This window comes from Mobula hypostoma, chromosome 9 (assembly GCF_963921235.1).
Source record: "Mobula hypostoma chromosome 9, sMobHyp1.1, whole genome shotgun sequence".
NCBI lineage: Eukaryota > Metazoa > Chordata > Chondrichthyes > Myliobatiformes > Myliobatidae > Mobula > Mobula hypostoma.
In genome coordinates, this window is record NC_086105.1 from 76,602,877 (window position 1) to 76,630,430 (window position 27,554).

Sequence of the window (27,554 nt, forward strand, 5' to 3'; positions counted from 1 at the left end):
GATTAACAACGCCTAACGTGCTGACACCTCAAGTCAGGCCGGAGCCAGCACAACCGCCGTCGCCGGTGCAATTACCGCCGGTGCTACGTTGATCACAGCGACGGACTCGACCGCCTGATAGACTTGACCTGTAAATATACTTGTTGTTAATATTGTCAGTCACTTCACCCCGCGGGACTCTTTTAAAAAAGGAGGGGTGAAAATTGATGCACCATCAATAACTCCAAAAGACTGGAAGTAAATACTGAAAGGCTTTTATTCGCAGTAAAATGTGACCGCCAGCATGCTGAGTGTCTGCCCCTGGGCTGAGAGGAGGAGCCAAGGCCCAGTCGCCTTTATTCAGGGGTCTGTGGGAGGAGCCACAGGGGCAGTCAGCAGAGCGGTGTGTCCAGACAGGTAACCCAGTTACAACATATATACATGGTTTACCACAAGTGGGGATTGAGAAAGAGGAGATGTGAGAAAGGGAGAATGTTAGCAAGAGGGGAGAGTTGGGAAAATTAAGAGGGTGAGAGAGGGGTAGAGGTTGAAGAGAGAGAGAGATGAGAGAGAGAGAAATGAAAGAGAAAGATCTAGAGTCTAGCAGACAGACCGGCTCTGGCTGACAGGGTAAGTCAGATGAGTGAGGGTTATGGAGAAGGAAGTGGTTTATACAGTGAGCAGAAGTGGTCTAGGTCCAAGGGCTGAGGCGAGGAGATCAGAGAGGAAGGAAGTGAGGTCAGGCTATGAGAGCAAGGACTGGAGAATATCGGGAAGTTGGATAGAGGTAAGTCAGAGGATGAAGAGAAGGCCTTGGGGCAAAACATGGGGGCAGACGGCAGCAGGGATGGGATTGAATGAAGGGCTGGTGGAGGGGTGGAGAGGGCAGACGGAGGGAGTTGTGTGGGAGAGATGGGGGAGGGAAAGGGTACAAACAGCAGGAGCAAGTGAGAGGATTCAATGTGATAGGGTATAGTGGCAGTGATCTCTCCTTCCTTGTCCATTCCTGTCTCCTCCTCATTGCTTTTCATTTCATTTTTGGCCTATCCCCATCTTCCCCTCCCCTTCTTCTCACCATGTACCAGTCTCTCTGACTGTGCCTCCCTATTTTCCTTATCACACACCTCCCTCCTCCCCAACTCTCCTTGCCCCCCTTTCCCCATGACTTTCCCTCCCCTTCCTCTCTCATCCCCCTTTCCCCGTTTCCCTCTTCTCTCCTTTACCCCCCAACCTTGTCTCTCTCCAACCCCTCTCTCTTCCCTATTCCCCGTAAAACACCAATGCCCCACTTCGCTCCCTGGGCCTGGATCTGTGTATCCCCGTCTGCTCTTACCCAGAGTTCACTCTCTCCCTCTCCCTGGCCCTACTTACTCCCTCCCTCCCCAATCTATGCCATCGGGTCACTATCTTCTCTGCCCTGCTCTCCCTCCCCTGTCCCCTCCCTCATCTCCAACTCTCAGACCTCTTGTGCTTGGGAAGTAGGCCAAAAACAGAGCCTGGGGCTTTGTTATTGTGGCGAGGTTGGGAGGTTCTAGTCTCCCCTCTCTCTTGTGCACCTCTCTCAGCACCCTCCTTCCTAACCCATCTCTGTCCCTTTCCCTCACCTGAAAACTCTATTTCCTTTACATTACTCATAAGTCTGAAATGCAGCCTGGGACTTTTATGCCTAATGTTCTGTTAGCCTTCTTGTTGACCACTATCTCTCTTATCTTCCCTCTGTCCCTCCCTCACCTCCTTCCCCTCGTCTCTTTCCCTCTTCCTATCCACTCTCCATCCCCACCCCTCTCACCCCCTTACCCCTCTCTCCCTTCCCATATCCCTCCATCCCGCTCTCCCACCCACGCAACCACCTCTCAGATGGCGGCTATCGTGGCCTACAGCCGGCTGGCAGCTGCCGCACTGGCCTCACTAGGCTCCCGGCAAGGGATGGCGCCCTGGTTGGGCCTACTGGGCTTGCGCCTCGCTTCCCTGCTAGTGGCAGGCCGTGCATGGACTGACTTCCAGTCTCACTTCCTCTGCAATGTCACGCTGGACCCTTTCTGCAACTCTGCCTGCTTTGAGGCCCGCTTTCCCTTCCCTATGGCCTCTGCTTGGGACCTGGGCTTCCTGCTGGTTGTCCTCCCTGTTGGCTGTCTCTATCTGCTATCTCCACCGATTGAGGGAAGTTCTCTTGGCCATGGAGGTTCTCCGCCTCCTGCAGCATTGGCCTGCTGTAGCCTCATGCTAGCCCTAGTGGAGGCCGGTCTGCTGGGCCTGCTGGCTGGTGTGCAGTTGCCCCAGACCTGGCCTCTGGATTGCCAGCTGCCTGCCATCTGTGAGTGGTTAAACACTTCTGATGCTACTGTCCACTGCTGGCTGGAGGGCTGGGCTGAGAAGGTGGGAGCCATGGCTGCCCTGGGCTTCACCTCTGCCTTGAACTTGCTGGCCGGTCTGCTCTGTGCTGGAGCTGTGCTGCTGGGCCAGGCTGGGAGGCAGGCCTGAGGGAGGGGAGCTGGGGATGTTCTTCTGCTCCTTCTCCCTCTCACAACCCCTCTTTCCCACCCTCTCTCTGTCCCTCCCTCACCCTCAATCTCTCCCTCTCCTCCTCTCACCCTTGCTCCAACTTTCTTCTCTCTGTACCTCTCTCTCTCACTCTATCCATCTTGCTCTCCCCCTTTCTTCCCTGCCTTCCTTCTCCTTATCTGCCTTTCCCTACCCATGCCTCTCCCTCTCCCCTTGCCCTCCCTTTCCTTTCCTCAATCCACCCTCCCAATTCCTCTCCCACACTTTCCCTCTCCTTCTGTCCTCCCTCCATCCCAATCTCTTTCCCTCTTTTCCTCTCTCTCCATTTTACTACCCCTTCCTCCCTCTCACTCTCCTATTCTTTGCCTCTTGCTCCCTCCCTAATCCTGCCCCTTTCCCTCCCTACTTTCCTCTTTGTTTCCCTCCTTCCTTTTATCCCTCCCAGTCCTATCTTTTCCTCCATTCCCCTATTTTCTTTACATCTTTTCCTCTTACCCCCTCCCTCTCTGAGTTCTCCCTCTCATTTACTCCTACTCCCCTCCTCTCCCCCTCAATTTCCTTTCTCCTGTCCCACTCCTCTGCCATCCCTAACTCACCACTTTCCTTCTCCCACCTCCTCCCAGCCCCACACACCCCCTCCCCTTCCATCGTCTTCACCAAATTCCCCTCTGCAAGCAGCTCACAGGTCCTGCACGAACGAATTTGGGATCGACGTGACTCTGTCCTTGAGGAAGTTATCAATCAGTGGACTCCATGGGGCGACCTTTCTGGGGAGAATGGGTGAATACGAGTCGGTGGCACGACTTTGGATATTGCATCATGAGCAAGGCGGACAACCAATTAGCATTGGATATGGTGTCATGGACAAAGTTGACAACGAATCAGTAGCATCGATTGGATATTGATACAAAGCACCAATCAATAGCCTGAATTGCATATAACATTATTGCTAAGGCAACAATCAATCAATACGTATATTTGATACGACATCACAAGCATAGAGTTTGTGTTCTCTGTCTGTTTTATACCACGTTGCTCCTTGTGGAGTATTTCTTTTGTCACTGGGTGGAAACTCAAAGCAGGGTGACTCTCAAGTAGAGTCTCCATTTGAATGTGGCTACAGGTATCTTTAGTGTCTCTTGACATGTCCTTCCGGATGTGGGAAATGAGGTTGTGAATTTTTGACAGAAGTTGCTCTGCCAGTGTCAGCAGGGATATTGTCTGCTGAAAGAGAAATTCCATAAAGGCTAACTTGCAGGTTGTGTCAGTGGTGTGGAAGGCAACTGCAATAATAACATAATTTGAGAAGGCTAGAATGTAAAGTCAAGGATATATAGTACAGTAACACAGAGGTGTTATTAGGCATTGGTTAGACTTTACTTGGAGCATAGTGAGCAGTTTTGAGCCCTTTATCAAAGAAAGGATGTGCTGCCATTGGAGAGAGTCCAGAGAAGGTTCATGAGAAAGATCCCGGGAATAGAAAACAGAAAACATAGAAAATAGGTGCAGGAGTAGGCCATTCGGCCCTTCGAGCCTGCACCGCCATTTATTATGATCATGGCTGATCATCCAACTCAGAACCCCGCCCCAGCCTTCCCTCCATACCCCCTGACCCCCGTAGCCACAAGGGCCATACCTAACTCCCTCTTAAATATAGCCAATGAACTGGGCTCAACAGTTTCCTGTGGCAGAGAATTCCACAGATTCACCACTCTCTGTGTGAAGAAGTTTTTCCTAATCTCGGTCCTAAAAGGCTTCCCCTTTATCCTCAAACCGTGGCCCCTCGTTCTGGACTTCCCCAACATCGGGAACAATCTTCCTGCATCTAGCCTGTCCAATCCCTTTAGGATCTTATACGTTTCAATCAGATCCCCCCTCAATCTCCTAAATTCCAACGAGTACAAGCCCAGTTCATCCAGTCTTTCTTCATACGAAAGTCCGGCCATCCCAGGAATCAATTTGGTGAACCTTCTTTGTACTCCCTCTATGGCAAGGATGTCTTTCCTCAGATTAGGGGACCAAAACTGCACACAATACTCCAGGTGTGGTCTCACCAAGGCCTTGTACAACTGCAGTAGTACCTTCCTGCTCCTGTACTCGAATCCTCTTGCTATAAATGCCAGCATACCGTTCGCCTTTTTCACCGCTTGCTGTACCTGCATGCCCACTTTTAATGACTGGTGTATAATGACACCCAGGTCTCGTTGCACCTCCCCTTTTCCTAATCCGCCACCATTCAGATAATAATCTGTTTTCCTATTTTTGCCACCAAAGTGGATAACTTCACATTTATCCATATTAAATTGCATCTGCCATGAATTTGCCCACTCACCCAACCTATCCAAGTCACCCTGCATCCTCTTAGCATCCTCCTCACTGCTAACACTGCCACCCAGCTTCGTGTCATCCGCAAACTTGGAGATGCTGCATTTAATTCCCTCATCCAAGTCATTAATATATATTGTAAACAACTGGGGTCCCAGCACTGAGCCTTGCGGTACCCCACTAGTCACCGCCTGCCATTCTGAAAAGGTCCCGTTTATTCCCACTCTTTGCTTCCTGTCTGCTAACCAATTCTCCACCCACACCAATATCTTACCCCCAATACCGTGTGCTTTAAGTTTGCACACTAATCTCCTGTGTGGGACCTTGTCAAAAGCCTTTTGAAAATCCAAATATACCACATCCACTGGTTCTCCCCTATCCGCTCTACTAGTTACATCCTCAAAAAATTCTATGAGATTCGTCAGACATGATTTTCCTTTCACAAATCCATGCTGACTTTGTCCGATCATTTCACCGCTTTCCAAATGTGCTGTTATCACATCCTTGATAACTGACTCCAGCAGTTTCCCCACCACCGACGTTAGGCTAACCGGTCTATAATTCCCCGGTTTCTCTCTCCCTCCTTTTTTAAAAAGCGAGGTCACATTAACATCAGCCACCCTCCAATCCTCAGGAACTAGTCCAGAATCTAACGAGTTTTGAAAAATTATCAGTAATGCATCCACTATTTCTTGGGCTACTTCCTTAAGCACTCTAGGATGCAGACCATCTGGCCCTGGGGATTTATCTGCCTTCAATCCCTTCAATCTACCTAACACCACTTCCCTACTAACATGTATTTTACGGAGTATCCTGCAGTTATGTGAACATAGCAGATATTAATTCAAGGAAGAACCAGCCTTCAGTTCTTATTATAAACTGCAAGCAGTAAACTGAAGTTAAAAGCACAGGCTGACCTAGAGACAAAAAGATATGATTTGCAAACGGTGACTGTGGGATGTTTGCATATGCATCAGCTAGGTCAGTGGTCCCCAACTACCGGGCCGCAATGATGTGCTACCGGGCCGCGAGGAAACAATATGATTTGGTGATATGAAACGATATGAGTCAGCTGCACCTTTCCTCATTCCCTGTCACGCACTATTGAACTTGAACCCTCCCCCGCCCCCCCTGTTGGCCGGTCCGCAAGAATATCATCAATATTAAACCGGTTAAATATTTAAAAAGGTTGGGGACCCCTGAGCTAGGTGTTAAGGTAATGGGGTTGTATACTTTATACTTTATTGTCGTCAAACCATTGATACTAGAACATAAATCATCATAGCGATATTTGATTCTGCGCTTCCCGCTCCCTGGATTACGAATGGATAGTAAATATTAAAAATTTAGATTATAAATCATAAATAGAAAATATAAAAATGGAAAGTAAGGTCGTGCAAAAAAAACGAGATGCAGGTCTGGATATTTGGAGGTCCGGGTCAGGATCTGTTCAGCAGTCTTAATGGGCTTGCATTCCTCTAGGCAACTATGGGTTTAATATTAGTAATTTGCACCCTTCTAAACAAGTCCAAGGAAGCTTGCAGACCAGACTAATAATGTCTGTGTCAATTAGTTTGTTCCAGCAAAGCTATTTGAACATTCAGAGGGGTCTCTCACTGTAGATATGAAACTCAAAGGAAGCATTGTCAACCCAAAGTATTGAAGTAAACAACGCCATTGTAACTATTGAAATTGTATTGGATCACCTACTGTTACCATAGATCATAAGAGTATAAAAATGTAACATACTTTGAGTTTGTGAGACTCTACCATGAATGTCTCTAGAAGAATGCCTGCTTGTTGTGATGAATAAAGACTTCTGCATCAGCAGCTTCAGTGTCTCTCCACTGACTTCAACCACACTCACAACATTTGGGGGCTTGTCTGGGATACATTGATGACCCACAGTGTGGTCAGCAACTTAAGCAGCCTAAGGAGACTTAAGCAGTATTTTTTCAGAATAGCAACCACACTTAGATCTGTTCAGATCATGAAGTACCAAAGAACATGGTGGAGAGCTGAACTGGTAGATAAAAAAAGTGGTGTGTGTGTGTGGGTGTGTGTGTGTGTGCGTGTGTATAAAGTCCCAGACATTTCTCATTTGGGATAATGGAGAGCAGTATACTTGTGAGTCTTAAGAGTAAGTTTTAAACTTCTGGGGTAACAGACTAATATACAACAGGTATCATGAGTTCAGCAACAGAGAAGTAGAAGATTCCTGAGTAAGTACTCTGTGGTTTTAAGTATGTACTATTTATTTTTTAGTCATCCCTTATATTTTGCTTAATATGGGAATTAGTGTGGAAATATTTGATGGAGAGGTTATACAGAGGTATATCTGTTGGAATAGCACCTTCTGAGGACAGACAACAGCAGGTTGAAAGTCCTGACAACTCCAGCCAGCCCTTAGCATTCATTACCACAACCCAGAAACCCTTGACCCCTGGGTAGAAGCAGAAACAGCTTATCTACTGATGTTTATTATAAACCCACAGACTCTCACAACTATCTGGACTATACTTCTTCCCACCCTGTTACTTGTAAAACGCCGTCCACTTCTCTCAATTCCTCCACCTCCACTGCATCTGTTCTCAGGACGAGGCTTTTCATTCCAGAATGAAGGAGGTGTCTTCCTTATTCAAAGTTAGGGGCTTCCCTTCCTCCACCAGCAACGCTGCCCTCAACTGCATCTCTTGTGTATTCATCCCTCCCCACTGATCTCCCTCCTGGCACTTATCCTTGCAAGTGGAACAAGCGTTACACCTGCCCCTAGCCTCCACCCTCACTACCATTCAGGGCCCTAAACAGTCCTTCCAGGTGAGGTGACACTGTTGGGAGTCTGTTGGAGTACTCTATTCGGTGCTCCCGGTGTGACCTCCTGTATTTTGGTGAGACCCGACGTAAATTGGGAGACCGCTTTGCTGAGCACCTACACTCCATCTGCCAGAAAAAGTGGGATCTCCCAGTGGCCACCCATTTTATTTCCCATTCCCATTCCGATATGTCTATCCATCACCTCCTCTACTGTTGCGATAAGACCACACTCACGTTGGAGGAACAATACCTTATATTCCGTCTGGGTAGCCTCCAACCTGATGGCATGAAAATCGATTCCTTGAACTTCTAGTAATAACCTACCCCCTGACCCTTCACCATTCCCCATCCTCTTTTCCCTCTCTCACCTTATCTCCTTTCCTGCCCATCGCCTCCCTTTGGCGTTCCCCCCTTTTCTTTCTTCCATGGCCTTTAGTCTTCTGCTATTAGATTCCCTCTTCTCCAGCCCATTATCTCTTTCACCAATCAACTTCCCAGCTCTTTACTTCATCCCTCTCCCTCCCAGTTTCACCTATCATCTTGTGTTTCCCCTGCCCTCTCCCCACCTTTTAACTCTCCTCTTCATCTTTCTTTCACCAGTCCTGCTGAAAGGTCTCAGCCCGAAATGTTGACTGTACTCTTTTCCATAGATGCTGCCTGGCCTCCTGACTTCCTCCAGCATTTTGTATATGTTGCTTGGATCTCCAGCATCTGCAGATTTTCTCTTGTTTGCCTTTTCTTTCAAAGCTGCTTTTACTTAAAGTTGCTTGTGGCAATTCGGAATTCTGGTGCAAGCTTGAAGAAATTCACTAGATGCACCCAAAAATATACATGTGTTGGTAAAAGTAAAATACGCGAGGAATATGTGAGACAGGGAGTGTGGGATGATATATGGTGGGAATGCCAGCAATGAAGAGAAATAAAATTGCCTTAAGGGGCAATGAGGCAGCAACTGGGGGGAGATAAGAATAACTGGGGAATGTTAACATCAGTGGATTAGAGAACTGATGAACCTTCAATGGATTATATAGAGTGTAAATATTGAGCATCTGAAGAGTACTCAGGATTGGACAATCCAGGGAAGGATGATCCTGTCTTTCTAAAAATGCTGAGTGATGGCCTGAGCTCAGCCCACCAGGCAGTTTAAGATTTGGGGATAGCAGTGATAGTATCATGGGCCAGTGAAATAGACCAGAGGAGGAAGATAAGTCATAAAGTATTTGTAGTGGATGTAGCTTCTGTGAAGACACAGGGGGCTTGCCAACAAACAGGGTACCTATTAAGGAACTGCCAGAATAGACATAGAAGGGTAAAGGAGATGATATAGTACAGCTGTGGCCTCTCAGGCCATATTTGGAGGCAGTGTTCTAAAAAGGGAAAAAGGTGTGAGAGTTATTCACCAGAACAAGTAAAAATGACAGCACTCTCTCTGTTTGATTTGACTCTCAACCGAATCATCGAGCTAATGAAGACAACATCCAGGTGATACAAGTGGCTGGTGGCAATCTCGATGAGCATATGTGATTACGTACGGATGTATGCAAGAGGTTTATTAGGAAGTCGGCAATGTGATATGTTAGTGGACATCTGTATCTACCCTTGCTCACAACTGGAGAGGTGACTTACATTATCTGTGCAGGGGGTGAAACAACGAGGGCAGAGAGAAATGAGCCCAAGGTTCTTGAGATTGAGGGAGTGGAGCTTCCTGCAGATATCTGGGTGTGTCCAAGCAGTGAGGGAACAGCCTGGGGATAGACACACTGAGTAGAGCATGTCCTATCAGAGATTCAGGAAAAGGGAAAAATAACATGGGCAGTACAGGGACAGTGAACATGTATGATCCATAGAACAGACAACATGGTCTGCACAGAGACAGCAGCCTCAAGCAGGAACAGGAGACAGTGAGAATCATGTCAAGAGGAGGATGAGATCACATTTCTGGAACATTTTATTGCCATCCCTGCTTAGATTTGTAAATAGCCATTTAGGGATGATAGTGTAGATGTAGATACACAGAGAGACATGATTATTTAGTAACTGAGGAAGAATCTGAAATGAAGGGCATTTTTTCTACCCTACTTAATTAGATCCTCCTTAAAATTTGGCCTTCCTGAGATAGATTTCCATCCAGAACCCAAGAGGAGAGCATGTTAGGGAGTATTCTGGAGTTATGTGAATAATTCAAAAATTATTGTTTCATTAAAACTGTAGGCTTCGGATCCTGTTCGATGAGACAGAAAAACACAAACTCCAATTATCTACGATGGGTGATTGATAAGTTCATGGCCTAAGGTAGAAGGACTCAATTTTAGAAAACCTAGCATATTTATCTTTCAACATAGTCCCCTCCTACATTTACACATTTAGTCCAGCGGTCGTAGAGCATACAGATCTTGGACCTCCAGAAAGTGCCCGCAGAAGGGGTGATTGATAAGTTCATGGCCTAAGGTAGAAGGAGATGAGTTATACAGCTCTCGTTGCATGCACATGCAGTTTAACTCTTTGAGTGATTATGCAGGAAGTTTGAAGTTAATAGCTCAGTGGGGTGATTGATAAGTTCGTGGCCTAAGGTAGAAGGAGGTGAGTTATTAACTAACTAATGTACAACTCCTGTAATACTGGTTTTGATTTTTCATCTTTTTTCAAAACCAAGTGTTCATTTATGAAGGTTGATCTTTATAAGTCTAAGATTTCTGGTTTTGATTGGTAGCGTTGTTATTTTTCATATTTTACCTAATTTTTCCTTTATCGGCAGATTCATTTTTTTTCTTCTTTTAATTTGTTAATTTATGAATTTATTATCTCTGAAACATTTGTTATCGGTTGAATTTTAAATCTTTTATTCTATGAGGGGGAATATCATGTGTTTTTCTTTCTTTCGTATAACCATGATGTCTTCTTCTTCCCACAATACTGTACATTTTGTTTTTTTTTATTCCGCCATCTTTTTGGGTTCCTCTTCCCATAATACTTTTCTTTTTCCTGATGACACTTTTTTCTCATTTAACTATTCTCCCTTACAAATATTCAATATTTAATAATATGTATTGGTGTCTCTTTTCTATTATTATTTCAGAAAATATAATGAGAAGGTATTTTATTTTATTGTATCTGTTAAATTTTTGTCTTTTTCGTTGTTATAGTGTAGTTTTTCTTCTGTTTTGGATTTTAGGTGGTCTTCTTACCAACGTATATTTTGTGAGCTCCCTTCTGGAGAAATGAGGGTAGATTTAGTGTTAGTTAGCTTTCTGGCCTTTTCTTGGCTTAGTTCTGGGTTTTTTTGGGTGGTGAGCAGGGGGACCTTCACTATTAGATTGTTTTTCAATTGGGCTAATTTAGAACTACAAAAATGTCTGCAGTGTCATAACTTCCATTTCCTTTCCAAATGCTGGTTCCTCTTCTGCTTTCATGAGTTTACACTTTGGTTAACTCTTCACATACCAAAAGGTTGATTATACTGTTGTATAATTCCATCCGTGATTGATTGTAACTATGACATTATTGCCATTTCTGATCATGCACCATTGAATCTCTCTATCAAGTTAACGGACATATCTTCTAATATTAGACAATGGCGTTTTATTTCTAATTTGCTTCACGATTCAGATTTTGTAAGATTTATTAAGGATCAGATTGATTCTTTTTTTAACTAATGCTACGGATGAAATTTCCAGTGGGTTTATATGGGACACGTTTAAAGCATATATCTGTGGTCAGATTATTTCCTACTCTGCTGGATTGAAATTAACGTATTAAGAATGAACTACTTGTGTTGGTTGATAAGATCAAAGACATTGATAAAAAATATGTCATTGCTCCTAATGAGGAGCTCTACAAACAGAGAGTTGAACTTCAAATGGAGCATAGTCTACTCTTAACATCGTCAATTGAAAACCAAGTAATGAAAGCAAGAAGTGAGTTTTATATACACAGTGATAAATCTGGTAAATTATTAGCTAATCAATTAAAAACAGCTTTGGTCAAACATCAAATTACTAAGATTCGTAAACCTGATGATACTTTGACAGTTGATCATAATGAGATAAATAAATCTTTTCAAGAATTTTATACATCTTTATATCAGTCAGAATTCCCTCATGATCCCAATGAGATGTATGACTTTTTAAGGTAATTGAACTTTCCGAAATTGATGCCGGAAGAATGTTTAAAATTAGAAATACCTATTGTCTATGAAGGAATAAAGAGTGCTACTTCTTCAATGAATTCTGGCAAATCACCCAGTCCAGATGGCTATACAGTAGAATTTTTAAAGTCTTTCTCTTCCATTCTTTCCCCTTGGTTGTGCAGAGTTTTTAAAGACGCAATTAGTATAGGTAAACTACCACAATCATTTTATGGAACCTCTATTTCCCTAATTTAAAAAAATAAGGATCCTACTGAATGTGCATCATCTGCATTCCTGTACATGGTTCTAACTCCATAATCAAGTTTGCAGACGACACCACGGTTGTTGGTCTGATCAGAGGGGATGACGAGATGGCATATAGGGATGAGGTCCAGCAACTGGCTGCGTGGTGTGCCGACAACAATCTGGCCCTTAACACCCAGAAGACCAAGGAGATCATTGTGGACTTCAGGCTTGCCAGGAGTCACACTCACTTCCCCATCTACATCAAAGGAACTGTAGTGGAGCGTGTATCAAGCTTCAAATTCCTTGGTGTCCACATTTCCGAGGATCTCACCTGGTCCCTGAACTCCTCCATCCTGATCAAAAAGGTGCAACAGTGCCTTTATTTCCTGCGGAGCATGAAGAAAACTCACCTCTGTCCCAGGATACTGACGGACTTTTACCGCTGTACCATTGAGAACATACTCACCAACTGCATCTCAGTGTGGTTTGGCAATTGTCCCACATCGGACCGCAAAGCACTCCAGCGTATGGTGAAAATTGCCCAGTGACTATCGGCACCTAATTGCCCACCATTGAGAACATCTACCATAAATGCTGCCTGGGCAGGGTGGAAAGCATTATCAGGGATGCATCTCACCCTAACCATGGACTCTTTACTCTCCTCCCATCTGGTAGGTGCTACAGGAGCCTCCGCTCCCGCACCAGCAGGCACAGGAAGAGCTTCTTCCCTGAGGCTGTGACACTACTGAACCTCTCATCACAGCGCTAAGCAGTATTGCATCCGTATTGTACTGTCTCAGTATTTTTATATTTGTGTGCTGTAGCACTTTTTTTACTCACAGTTATTTTTTAAATAACACTATTCTTTGCATTTCTGGTCTGATGCTAAATGCACTTCATTGGCTTTGTATGTGTACTCGGCACAATAACAACAAAGTTGAATCTAATCTAATCTAAATCTAATCTATTATAGACCGATATCCTTATTGAACGTAGATTCTAAGATTTTTTCTAAAATATTAGCATCTAGGTTAGAAAAGGTATTACCTCAAATTATTTCTGAGGATCAAACTGGATTTATTAAAAATCATTATTCATCTTCATTAGGAGATTAATGAATATTGTTTATACTCCTTCACTTAGAGCTCCAAATGTGTCATTTCATTAGATGCTGAGAAAGTCTTTGACAGAGTTGAATGGCGATATTTATTCAGTATGCTTGAGAAATTTAATTTCAGTCCGATATTTATATCTTGGATTAAATTGATATATCATACTTCTCTAGCTTCGTTTTTTACTAATAATCAAAGATCTCCATTTTTTGATTATTTCGTGGTACTAGACAGGGTTGTCCTTTAAGTCCTTTATTATTTGACATCATTTTAGAACCTTTAGCAATTGCTATCCGAGATTCACGAAATATTTTTGGTATGATTCGTGGGAATGAGGTACATAAGTTATCATTATACGCAGGTGATTTATAACTATATATTTCTGACCCAGAAAAATCCATTCCTGCAATTTTATCTTTGTTGGCTAAGTTTAGTAAATTTTCTGGCTACAAACTGAATCTTAATAGGAGTGAAATTTTTCCGTTAAATATGCAGGTTCCAAATTATAAATGCTTACCATTTAGATTAGTTACTGATTACTTACTTAGGAGTAAAAATCACCAAGAAGCATAAGGATTTATTAAAGGCTAATTTTTTTCCTTTATTTGATCAGATTAAATGTTTATTTACTAAATGGTTACCAATGCTGTTGTCTTTAATTGGTCAGGTCAACACTGTCAAGATGATGATTTTACTTAAGTTTCTATATTTATTTCAAGCATTGCCAATTTTTATCCCAAAATCCTTTTTTGATAATGTTGATTCAAAAATTTCTTCGTACATGTGGCAGAATTAAAATCCTACACTAGGTAAAAGGTACTTACAGAAGCCCAAAAAGGAGGACGGTTTAGCATTGCCGAACTTTAGGTTTTATTACTGGGCAAGTAATATTTGTTATTTAAAATTCTGGCCATAGAACTGGGACACAGTTTCAAGTCCACAATGGGTTAATCTTGAATATAAATCTGTTTCAGTGTTTTCATTGGGCTCTATTTTAGGGACCACACTCCCCTTTGATTTTTCTAAATTGGATAAACATATGGATAACCCAATAGTTAAATATACTCTTCGAATATGGTTTCAGTTTTGAAAATTTTTCGGATTGAATCAATTTATTTTAGCAAGCCCTATTCTATCCAATTTTCTTTTTCAACCCTCTTTTTTGGATCAAGCCTATCTAGTCTGGAAAACAAAAGGTATAATACAATTTTCGGATTTATTTTTGGATAATTGTTTCATGTCTTTTGAACAGTTATCTAATAAATATAAATTACCTAGATCCCATTTCTTTAGATACTTACAGATTAGATACTTCTTAAATACTGTTCTTATTACCTTTCCGATTTCATATTCTTCGGGTATAATGGAAAGAATTCTAGATTTAAATCCTTTTCAGAAAGGTTCAATAGCAATTATTTATAATATGATTATGAAAATAAATCCAGATGTATCGAATTCAATTAAGAACGACTGGGAATGGGAACTTAAGCTTATTTTACTTACAGAGAAATGGCAAAAAATCTTTCAGTTAGTTAACTATTCCTTTATATGCGCTAAACATGCATTGATACAGTTTGAAGTAGTACACAGGGCTGATATGTCCAAGGATAAATTAGCTCGTTATCACTCTCATATAAATCCTGTATGTGATAGATGTCACTCTGAGATAGCTTCATTAACTCATATGTTTTGGTCATGTCCTTTGCTGAAGAAATACTGGGATGACATCTTTGATATTTGTTTTGAATATTGATCTACAACCTCATCCTATTGCTGCAATCTTTGGTTTACCAATGATAGAACAACGGCATCTGATCTCCTCAGCTTGTTGGATGATTGCTTTTGTTACACTAATGGCTAGAAGATGCATATTATTGAATTGGAAAGAGATTAATCCTCCTACTACATTTCAATGGTTTTCTCAAACTATGTCTTGTTTAAATTTAGAAAAAAATAGAGGCTTCATTTATGACCCTTCTATTAAATTTGAAAAGATTTGGAGACCATTTATTCAATACTTTCACATGATGTAATTTGACCCTTTCCAGTTCTATTTTGTTACTTCAATATACGGGGAGAGGAGTAGAGTTAACGACACTAATGGTTTTAACTGAGATATCATAATAGCCCATTCTTTTTCTTTTTTTTCCTTTAGTTTAGTTTTTTACTAGTTGGTTTAGATTTTTTTTTCTTTTTTTATGATATTTTTATATTTTCACTTTATATTTTCCTATATTATATTTGTACTTTTTGAGATTTTGGGAGGCTCATTAATTATGTGTCAATTTAGTTCATACTTGTATGAACTATTTATCAATAATGTAATCCCAATTTCTCTGTATCTATTTTCTGTAATGTTAATGATGCTGAAATTAATAAAAAGATTGAAAAAGAAAAATATTGTTCATTACAGTATCATCCTTAAAAGATTCAGAACTATAAAGTTTAGAGTAAAATTCTCTGAAAGTATTATTTATTTCTCAATAATCAGTTGTCCTATCACCATTAGCTTTGCATATTTCTTTAATCTGTTGTTTAGCTCTAAAGGTTTTAATTTGATCAGCCAATAGTTTACCTGCTTTATTTCCATGAATATAAAATTGACTTTTATCTTTTAGGAGTTGGGTTTCAATTGGATAAGTTAAAAGAAGATCATATTTAGTTTTAATTTCAACACGTCTTTTGTATAAAGCAGGTTCTGGAGCCAAGGCATACTCTTGGTCTAACTGTTTCAGCTGATTAGCTAAATCACTTCTCTCTTTATTATCTTTCCTCTTAATACTTGCAGTACAAGAAATAATTTGTCCTCTAATTATACACCTTAAAGGCATCCCATCTGATAAGACTAGAAGCCTCCTCTAACGTATTCTCTTCAAAAAAAAAGGTGATTTGTCTCTCCATAAATTTTAAAAATCTTTATCAGATAGCAAAGTTAGATGAAATCACCAAAATCTATTTGTTTGAAGAAGACCAGGAAGATTTAAAGATAGAAACACAGGAATGTGATCTGAAACAGCAATCTCTTTATATTCACAGGATCAAACGAATAGAATCATTTGGCGATCAATAAATATAATCAATCCTGGAATAGTTAAGAAAGCTTATGGGGTGTTAGCTTTCATAAGTCGAGGGATAGAGTTTAAGAGTCGCGAGGTAATGATGCAGCTGTATAAAATTCTGGTTAGGCCACACTTGGAGTACTGTGTCCAGTTCTGGTCACCTCACTATAGGAAAGATGTGGAAGCATTGGAAAGTGTACAGAGGAGATTTACCAGGATGCTGCCTGGTTTAGAGAGTATGCATTATGATCAGAGATTAAGGGAGCTAGGGCTTTACTCTTTGGAGAGAAGGAGGATGAGAGGAGACATGATAGAGGTGTACAAGATATTAAGAGGAATAGATAGAGTAGATAGCCAGTGCCTCTTCCCCAGGGCACCACTGCTCAATACAAGAGGACACGGCTTTAAGTTAAGGGGTGGGAAGTTCAAGGGGGATATTAGAGGAAGGTCTTTTACTCAGAGAGTGGTTGGTGCGTGGAATGCACTGCCTGAGTCAGTGGTGGAGGCAGATACACTAGTGAAGTTTAAGAGACTATTAGACATGTATATGGAGGAATTTAAGGTGGTGGCATATATGGGAGGCAGGGTTTGAGGGTTGGCACAACATTGTGGGCTGAAGGGCCTGTACTGTGCTGTACTATCCTATGATCTATGTTGTATATGTATGATGAACATGAGAAAAAGATGAATACTCCTTATCTACTGGACGAAAAAAAGCCAGGCATCAACAATGCCACATTTCATTAAAAAAGATTTAATAAACACAGCTGATTTATTGGGTATCATTGGTTTAAAAGATGAACGAAATAAAACTGGATCTAAGCAACAATTAAAGTCTCCACCCATCACCAATGCGTACAGACTTAGATCTGGCAAAAATGAAAAAAAAAATGCTCAAAGAAACCTGGGTCATCTATATTCGGAGCATATACATTGGCAAATACCATTAATTTGTTATTTAGTTTCCCTGATACTATAACAAAACACCCATTAGTATCAGAAATTTGTTTATGTTGAACGAAGGGAACTTTATTATCTATGACGATTGAAACCCCTCTTGCTTTGGTCTGAAACAAAGAATGAAAATAGGATCCTCTCCATTGATAAAAAAAGCGTGAATTGTCACTCTTACGTACATATGTTTCCATAGAAACCATAGAAACTACAGCACAGAAACAGGCCTTTTGGCCCTTCTTGGCTGTGCCAAACCATTTTCTGCCTAGTCCCACTGACCTGCACACGGACCATATCCCTCCATACACCTCCCATCCATGTATCTGTCCAATTTATTCTTAAATGTTAAAAAAGAACCCGCATTTACCACCTTGTCTGGCAGCTCATTCCATACTCCCACCACTCTCTGTGTGAAGAAGCCCCCCCCTAATGTTCCCTTTAAACTTTTCCCCCCTCACCCTTAACCCATGTCCTCTGGTTTTTTTTCCTCCCCTTGCCTCAGTGGAAAAAGCCTGCCTGCATTCACTCTATCTATAGCCATCATAATTTTATATACCTCTATCAAATTTCCCCTCATTCTTCTACGCTCCAGGGAATAAAGTCCCAACCTATTCAACCTTTCTCTGTTACTGAGTTTCTCAAGTCCTGGCAACATCCTTGTAAACCTTCTCTGCACTCTTTCAACCTTATTTATATCCTTCCTGTAATTTGGTGACCAAAACTGAACACAATACTCCAGATTCGACCTTATCCAACCTCATCATAACATTCCAGCATTACATTATGATGAGGCCTTATACAACCTCATCATAACATTCCAGCTCTTATACTCAATACTTTGATTAATAAAGGCCAATGTACCAAAAGCTCTCTTTACGACCCTATCTATCTGTGACGCCACTTTTAGGGAATTTTGTATCTGTATTCCCAGATCCCTCTGTTCCACTGCACTCCTCAGTGCCTTACCATTAACCCTGTATGTTCTACGTTGGTTTGTCCTTCCAACGTGCAATACCTCACACTTGTCAGTATTAAACTCCATCTGCCATTTTTTAGCCCATTTTTCCAGTTGGTCCAAGTCCCTTTGCAGGCTCTGAAAATCTTCCTCACTGTCTACTACACCTCCAATCTTTGTATCATCAGCAAACTTGCTGATCCAATTTACCACATTATCATCCAGATCATTGATATAGATGACAAATAACAATGGACCCAGCACTGATCCCTGTGGCACACCACTAGTTACAGGCCTCCACTCAGAGAAGCAATTCTCTACCACCACTCTCTGGCTTCTTCCATTGAGCCAATGTCTAATCCAATTTACCACCTCTCCATGTATACCTAACGATTGAATTTTCCTAACTAACCTCCCATGCGGGACCTTGTCAAAGGCCTTACTGAAGTCCATGTAGACAATATCCACTGCCTTCCCTTCATCCAATTTCCTGGTAAGCTCTTCGAAAAACTCCAGTAGGTTGGTCAAACATGACCTACCACGCACAAAGCCATGTTGACTCTCCCTAATAAGTCCCAGTCTATCCAAATGCTTGTAGATTCTGTCTCTTAGTACTCCCTCCAATAACTTACCTGCTACCGACGTTAAACTTACTGGCCTATAATTTCCCGGATTACTTTTCGATCCTTTTTTAAACAACGGAACAACATGAGCCACTCTCCAATCCTCCGGCACCTCACCTGTAGACAGCGACATTTTAAATATTTCAGCCAGGGCCTCTGCAATTTCAACACTAGTCTCCTTCAAGGTCCGAGGGAACACCCTGTCAGGTCCCGGGGATTTATCCACTTTAATTTTCCTCAAGACAGCAAGCACCTCCTCCTTCTCGATCTGTACAGTTTCCATGATCTCACTACTTGTTTCCCTTAATTCCATAGACTTCATACCAGTTTCCTTCGTAAACACAGATGCAAAACACCTATTTAAGATCTCCCCCGTTTCCTTTGGTTCCGCACATAGCCGACCATTCTGATCTTCAAGAAGACCAATTTTATCCCTTACAATCCTTTTGCTCTTAATATACCTGTAAAAGCTCTTTGGATTATACTTCACTTTGACTGGCAAGGCAACCTCATGTCTTCTTTTAGCCCTCCTGATTTCTTTCTTAAGTATTTTCTTGCACTTCTTATACTCCTCAAGCACCTTATTTACTCCCTGCTTCCTATACACGTCATACAACTCCCTCTTCTTGAAGAGAAACAATGGGTACCTCAAGTTTTTTAATATAGGCAAAAATCCTATTTCTTTTCACGGTCCTTTTACGTTAAAACTAAATAAATTAATACTTTGATCCATATTAAGGCTCTTTATAAGAAAGATTAAAAGAGCAATCAGAAAAATGTATATCAAGCCCAAATAATAAACCTTGAAATATATTAACTAAGCAACAGAATTGACTAGATTCCCAAATCACCTTCAAGAAAAAAAGACCACCCATCCCTCCTCCCCCTCCTAAAGAGAGAAACTCGGTCACAGAGCAACCGATATCTACTTCTCCTAAACACATTCCCTTAGAAAGCCTGTTGGAACCGTTCCAAGAATTCACGATTATTTACTATTCCAACCAAGACTAAATAAAGTACAGTGAGAAACAAGCTTAGACAGGTTGATCAAACAGAAATAACAATTATTCCAACAGGCCGTCTCTCAGCAGTAGCTATGTCATGGTAATTTCTGCAATATAGGGAAGCATACTCTCACTTCCTTTTAGTTAATCGTTGGGTGTTCAGATGCACAATTTCCTGTTCTCCTGAAAGTGCTACTCACTGCGTATTGGCTGCCTCTTGTGCCACATCTCTCCCCTCTCTGGCAGCTCAGATGGTTGTTGTACCATATCTTCCCTGACTCCTCTTCCAATTCCACCTCCTCTACGTATGGGGGTCAACCACTGCCAAATGCTGGGACATTGGGATCCTTCCCTGACCTGCAGGTTTGGAGTTCTAGTTGTCCACTGCCTGTTGTAGGACACCCAAACACCCTTGGAGATGCATGATGGTGTTGACAATCTAATCTGTTATTTCAGCAGCACATTCATCTACTTGATCAATCCTGCAGCCTGTGGATAATACAGAATGTAGAATACCCACAGTATTCTAGACTCTGCAGCCCATTCTTGGACCTTGTTCCCATAATATGTGAGCCATTGTCTGACTGTATTTCCCAAAGGTTCTATACATGGAGGATAAATGTTGCAGATCATTGATTGTGTGCTCCTGATGAGCATGGGTGTAGGACACCACCACCAACAGGCCTGAGTCAGCATCTACCACAGTCAACACACATGGGTTCTTATAATGCATAGGAAAAGGCCCAATGTAGTCCGCTTGCCAAATCGGGCCTGCCTCTATACCTCTTCAAGTTCATCTCCGCAGGCCATCCCCTTGGCTTCACTTGATGGCATTTTGGAAAATTCACTGATACTGTTTTGGCTTCATCAAATATCAGGGCCATTTCCTTCCTCTTTCTACACCTAGATGCCCACGCTTATGATGTGCCCACATAACCAAAGAAAAAGAAAATTGCCCTTTAAACTCATGAGAGAGCACAGGCCATCAACTTCTTGCTGTTGATGTTTCTGTGGCAGGCAATTTCTTTTTTACGAGGTAGAGTTGCTAGCTCAACACTCAACCCAGCACGGATGGAAAGCATGCCTGGGGAGCCGGCTGGGTTCGAACTCGGGAGGCTTCGCTCCAAAGTCCGGCGCTGATGCCACTACGCCACCAGCCGGCTTATATGACCAAAGAACCCTGATCTTTATTCTCTGAGGTCACCGTGGCTACTATTATCTGAGCAGCTCTAACAACAACAACACACACAAAATGCTGAAGGAACTCAACAGTTCAGTAGCATCTATGAAAATGAACAAATAGTCGATGTTTTGGGCTGAGACCTTTCTTCGGGCTGGGAAGGAAGGAGGAAGATACCAGACTAAACTGGTGGTGGGAGTGAGCAAAGGAGGACATTCTAGAAAGTGATAGATGAACCAAGGCGGATGGGAAATGTAAAGGATTGGAGATGAAGGATTCTGATATGAGGTGTGGGTGGACCATGGGAGAAAGGAAAGAAGAATGGGCACTGGGAGAGGGAGGTGTTGTGTAGATAAGGAGAAGAGGCAAGAGGCTAGAGTGGGGAATAGAAGAACAAGGAAGGGGGAGGGAAACGATTTCCAGAAGGAGAACTGAATGCTTGTGCCATCAGCTTGAAGGCTATCTAGGGGGAATATGAGGTGTTGCTCCTACACCCTGAGAGTAGCTTCATCATGACAAAGGAGGAGGCCTTGGGCCTTGGGAATGGAGATAGGAATTAAAATGTTGGGCTACTGGTAGATTCTGTGCTGTCGGGTGGAGTGGAGGTGCTTGTCAAACGGTCCCCAAATTTACATTGGGTCTCACCAATGTCGAGGAGGCTGTACTGGGAGCACTGATACAATGGGTGACCTCAACAGTTTTGGAGCTGAAGTGTCACCTCACCTGGAAGGACTATTTGGGGCCCTGAATGGAGGTGAGGAAGGATGTGAATGGGCATGCGTAACAGTTCTGATACTTGCAGAGATATGTTATGTGCCAGCAGGGAGATTCATGGGGAGGGACAAATGAGGCAGGGGATCATGGAGGGGGCAATCTCTGCAGAAAGTGGGGGAGGCGGGTGGTGGTGGAGGGTTTGCTGGCAGGATCCTGTTGAAGATGTTGGAAGTTGCAGAGGCTCACAGGGTGGTAAATCATGACAAGAAGAACTCTAACCCCATTAAAGCTGTTAACAGCAGCATAGTGTGCTGCCTCCTCCTGTCTACATGGTAGACAGTGATGCTGGGCATTGTCCCATGTTTTCCCAATAGGTCTGCTCCAAAGGGGCCATCTATGTATCTCCAACTCTGCTCACGCCTTTGAGGCATCCATATGACCACCCCGTTCACCATGGCCCAGGAGTCTGTGTACATTTGCAATGGCCCTGTGACCTCACATAGGGGCAGGGTTATGGCCACCGATTCTGTCAGCCAGCTGAATCCTCCATCCCCCTAAGCTGATACCTCTTTCTCCGTTGCAGCAGCCTTCCACCACTGTTTATCACACTGCCAATGGCTGCAGCAGGTGGTGAATCTCACATACCTTTCTTCCTCTGGGTTTAGCTCATCATACAGTTTGCCCCGTCGTATAGTCGAGGGATTGAGGGCTGCAACCTCATCAGAGATGCTGTGGTCATCGGCTCGGGTTAGAACTTGATCATGGAGGTGGCTCACCCCACTGGGGCCTTTTCTGCCTAATCTGCTACCTGCCATTTCCATTTGAACATAGGAGAACCATAAGCTCGGCCTTCTTTGCAGATAACATTATCAGATTTCACGGATTGCATAATGGGCAGGGGGACTCTCAAGACCGTCGTTTCTGAGTCAGTAAGGTGCTCGGAGGCCAAGAGGTCCCAGTAACAGGACAGCTGTTTCTCAAAAGGGCAATATCGGGTTGCAACCTCAGAAATGGTCCTAGTGCAAAACTACAAGAGGACCGGGAGCCCTTTCATTAGGTACCACAGATTCTTCGGAGATACAGGGACCAGTAGTTCAAAAAATACCCCATGATGTTTCAGAGCTGGAGGGGAGACCTCTTCAACTGCCTGCCTGGTGGTCTCAAAGGCAGTTTGCAGGTTGGGACCCCCCTGGAAAGGGATCTTTTTCTGAGATACCTGATATAATGGTCTCAGTATTATCATTAGGTGGGGAATATGTTGTTGTCAAATATCCAAGTAGCCCACAAATTGTTGAGTCTCCTCTTCGGAGATGGGGACCTCAGCCCCCAATATTTTTTGTTTCGCCTTTTCCTGTACAGTATTTCCTATTGTCCAGAATGCCATTGTATTCCCAGGAACAACATATTCTGGCTAGGGCCTTGGATCTTGTTGAGATTAATGGAGCATCCTCTTTCCCTCAGGGAGGTAACCACCTTGTCTCGTGCCTTCCCCACTGGCTCCTCAGAGGGACCCAGCAACAGGATATCATTTATGTAGTGGGATACTGAGATGGTTAGGTCGAGTGAGATCCCTTGTAGGTCTCGATCTATAATGTCATAACAGAAGGTCAGGCTGTGCACATATCACTGTGGAAGATGACAAAAGATATATTGTCTGCCTTCCAATATAAAGACAAACTGGTCTTGGGACTTGGAGCTCAGGGGAATGGAAACAAAAGCATTTGCTGAATCCACTACACATACCATGGCTTCTCTCCCTACCCCCATGTCCCCTACAATGGTCACGACATTCGGGACAGCCACAGTGAGGTGTGGGGTGTGCTTATTCATTTGCCTGAAGTCTATCATCAGTTGCCATATTCTGTCTCCCTTCTGTGTCACGTGACCAGCAACAATGAATATAGAATTGAGTCAGGTTTTAAAAAACAAACATAAATATTTATTAAACTCTGCTCAACAACAAGAAAAAGAATTCAAACCACTAACTTAACTGGAAGTTAATTGCTATACGGCAACTCTGGAATAGTTCTTTAAGTGGTAAATTGAACACAGTTCTTAAAGTGGTAAATTGGAATACAGTCTTAAAATGTTAAATTCGAAAGTCCAAGTGATTTTCACAATCAATAAGGAGAGACTTCTCTGGAAATGGATTTCTTTGAAGATGTGACCTTACTGCTGATTCTGTCCAAAGGTTTCACGATGAAGGAAATAAAACGACTTAAAGGAACTGACCTTTTCCTGGTGAACGAACACTGCAGAAAACCCTCCTGATCTTACAGGGGTTATCTCAGATGCAGGTCACTATTTCTGAATGAAGATTCAATAAGGTCGATCCTGTATTAAACCGCCGAACGACACCAACTTTACACGATCCTTCAGTTTCCCATACTAGACTGTAAAGGTAAATCAAAGATACTCCAATCAAAACTGGCAGTGATTAGTGAAACTGCAGGCACAATGATTTTACCTTACAATAGAAAATAAAACTCCACTTTAAAACGAAACTGCTTCATGAGACGAATACGCAGCAAAATGGAATAACTGATGAACTACGAAACTAACTGCGTCACAACAGGGGTTTCGCTTGATATACCTGTTGAGAACATGTCATCATGTGACCTCTCACTGGCAGGAAAATCTCATCACTCCACCATCAGAAGACCATTACATCATGCTCATAAGATACTCAATTACATCATGGTCATAAGACAGTCACAAGATACCCACGAGGTATGTAACATCTGCACTGGCCACATCAAGCTATTATAGGAGGACATTACTGGCTGAATAGTCCCCTCCTTCAACAATGCTTCCACTGTTTCCCTGATTTCCTTGGTTGGACATGGCATCAGAGGTTACGGGTGAGAAGTCCAGGAACTGACGTTGAGGAGGAGATAAAAATAAAAAGGATGAGCCATGATTGAATGGCGGAGCAGACTTAATGGGGAAGGTGGCCTAATTTCTCTCCTATATCATGATCTTATGGTCCAACTGGAATGCATGATTCGATGGAGTCCAAAATGGGAATTTCTACCACTGATCAGTGAATACGAGTTGGTGTGAGTAAAAGGACGTATCCAGCATCTGGAAGATCTGAGCTCCAATCTTGAGCACATTTGACTGTTTTTATTATAATAGGCCCTTTTGTTTTTCTTTCTTTCATAAAGGTTCGGTTAAGTTGACATTTATAAATATACTTTCTTTATAATTGTATGCAGTGTACGATCTGTTATATCTTGCTGACGGCTAGTTGCATGCGGTCAGTATTTACACAGTATTTCCACAGATTCGGTTATGGGTGGTCAAGACATCCCAATTTCCCGGTTTTGGTGGGATCCAAGTCATACTGACCCTAGATGTAGGGAGTATAAGAATGGTGATTTTCTCACCGCTGAGTCTGTTAGCGAAGAGCTAATGAGCTGCATCTCTGTGTACATACATCTATTGATGCTTCTGACACATCTTCAGTGATGTTCCTGGAATCATCGGGTGTTTCGGGTCTTTCAACATCATACAACCTCCTCCAGGTGACCCAGCCGGGGCTGATCAGACCCCAGCTTGTGTCCAGATGGCTAGCTACTTATGACTCCATGGCTCCCCTCTTTTGAGCCACAGCCATCTTGAGGCCCTCTCTGCCGCATCGGTGGCACTGCGGATGGCTCTCCTCTTCCTCTCTCCCTCGATGCCCAAAATGCTCTAGAGACACCCGGTAAAAAGGGGTTTCAATGATTATCAAAATATCCACACTGGAAAAGTACTGGCAATGATAATATTCACAATTGCTGGTATAAAATATTTACTTGCCTTCATCTGCACCCGTTAATACATATCAGCAATTTTCTTAAACATCATGAAAAAGTGCCCGAATTTTTGACAGAAAGTAAAACATATCTCTTATCTAAAGGAGTAATCACAAATGACCTGTCAAAATATCATCTCATTCTTTGTTTAAAAACTATATATAACCCTATGCATCTCGCAACTAATCACCATTCATTTAGATAACCTCAATATACCTACAGGAGAGCAGAAAGGGTGCTGTAAGGGTATGAAAGGATGTAAAGAACAACTGACAGAACAGACGGAAAAGCTTTAAACTCGCTCGCTAATTTAATGAATCAGATGAAAATGGGACATCAAATCATAAACCACCAAGTGAATTATACCTTGACACACCTTCTACACATAGATAATTTGAAATTCTACGGTCCTTTATCAGTAAAGCTAAAGCAATTAATTCAAAGAGTAGAACTATTTTCTAAAGAAATAAACTTGACCTTTGGACTAGATAATTGCAGAACATTAAACGTAAAGAAAGGACAGGATATGATACAACCATTGGATGAACATGAAACATATAAGTACCTGGGATATCAACCAGCAAAGAAAATAGATCATAGCGCAATAAAGGGAAAACTTTTGACAGAACTTACTTCCAGACAGAGCTGAATAGTAAGAACTTAACAGACAATAAACGCTTTTGCTATACCCATATTATCGTATTCTTTTGGCATAATATCTTGGTCTGAAACTGATCTAGACAATTCAAAGAAATTTAAGAATGGAAATGACCAATTTTAGGAATCACTATGTATCTTTGAACACACAGATTAACACTACCAACAGAAGAAGGAAGATGAATAACAAATATTACATAACAGTCAGATAAAACTCAAGGATATGAAGACATTATCACTATAGAAGAAAAAGTTTTCCAATGGAAGAGCATGGCTCTCCATGGAAAATATCCCAATGATATGAGCAAACTAGGTGTCAACAAAGAAGCATTGCATGGCCTAGCTCAGGGGCAAGTTTTTTTACTCAGAGAGTGGTGTGTGCGTGGAATGGGCTGCTGGCAACAGTGGCAGAGGCAGATATGATAGGGTCCTTTATGAAACTTTTGGATAGGTATATGGAGCTTAGAAAAATAGAGGCTGCCTTCCTCTCACTATCAAGGGATAGACAGATATCGCTCATTCCACTGAGAGAAGAGACAAACCGCTGCTATTTCAATATGTCAGTCTGAGGTGTCGCTTTTTTATTTGAGTTCCCCAACGAGAATCGGCAGCAAACTCTCACTCACCATCGAGAGAGAGAGCAGCTGATCACTGAGAGCAGAGGCCTCTGACATATCGAAACGGGGCCAATTGGTAAGTTCCAAGAATGGGAACACACCACCTTGCAGAACCGCAGTTTGAGCGCCACTGTAGATCAAAGAGCCCAACAGGACCCAACCACACTGAAAAAGAAAATGGAGGCATTAGAATAGTAAGAAGTTAACTGTCTCGCTGATAAGCTGGGAGATGTTGCCCTCTGGCACCAATAGACTTACTCAATAAATCTATTGAATAATAACCATAACTGTAGGTTTTCACAAATAAAATGAAGTGAGACATTTTAACTTTAAGAAAACTGTAACACCTTTATTGAACACCAAAACTGAACTCAAAGCACTGTAAAAGTCCTTTATGTAATCACCTCATCATGTCAGACCAGCCTCTTAAAGTGAACCCAAGCCAATGTCAGTGGTTGTGAATTTTGCACGTGTCCACCAATTACATTATAACAGAATCTATGAAAGACCTCCCAGCTAGGGCATTCAACCAGAGTGCTGAAGACAACAAGCTGCAAATTCAAGAAGAAACAATAGTAATAGATAAATAAGCAACACACACAAAATGCTGGAGGAACTCAGCAGACCAAGCAGCATCTATGGAAAGGAGTACAGTTGAAGTTTTGGGCCAAGAATTGAAGGGTTTTGTGTGTGTTGCTTGGATTTCCAGCATCTGCAGATTTTATCTTGTTTGGAAATAAATAAGCAACAGTATCGAGGACATGAGAGGAAGAGTCCTTGAAAGTGAGTCAGTTGGTTGTGGGAACATTTCAACGGATGGGCAAGTGAAGCTGATTGAAGTTATATCCTTCGGTTCAAGAATCTGATGGTTGAGGGGTAGTAACTGT

General features: G+C 42.3%; 1 protein-coding gene across 1 annotated transcript; it reads left to right on the plus strand.

The window, feature by feature from the left end:
* The first annotated feature begins 755 nt into the window (after positions 1–755).
* Positions 756–4,739, plus strand: gjz1 (gap junction protein zeta 1). The gene is made up of 2 exons (XM_063057349.1): positions 756–766; positions 1,837–4,739. Exon 2 carries the CDS (start codon positions 1,837–1,839, stop codon positions 2,458–2,460), a length of 624 nt encoding a protein of 207 aa, XP_062913419.1. The 5' UTR covers positions 756–766; the 3' UTR covers positions 2,461–4,739.
* Positions 4,740–27,554: the final 22,815 nt, after the last annotated feature.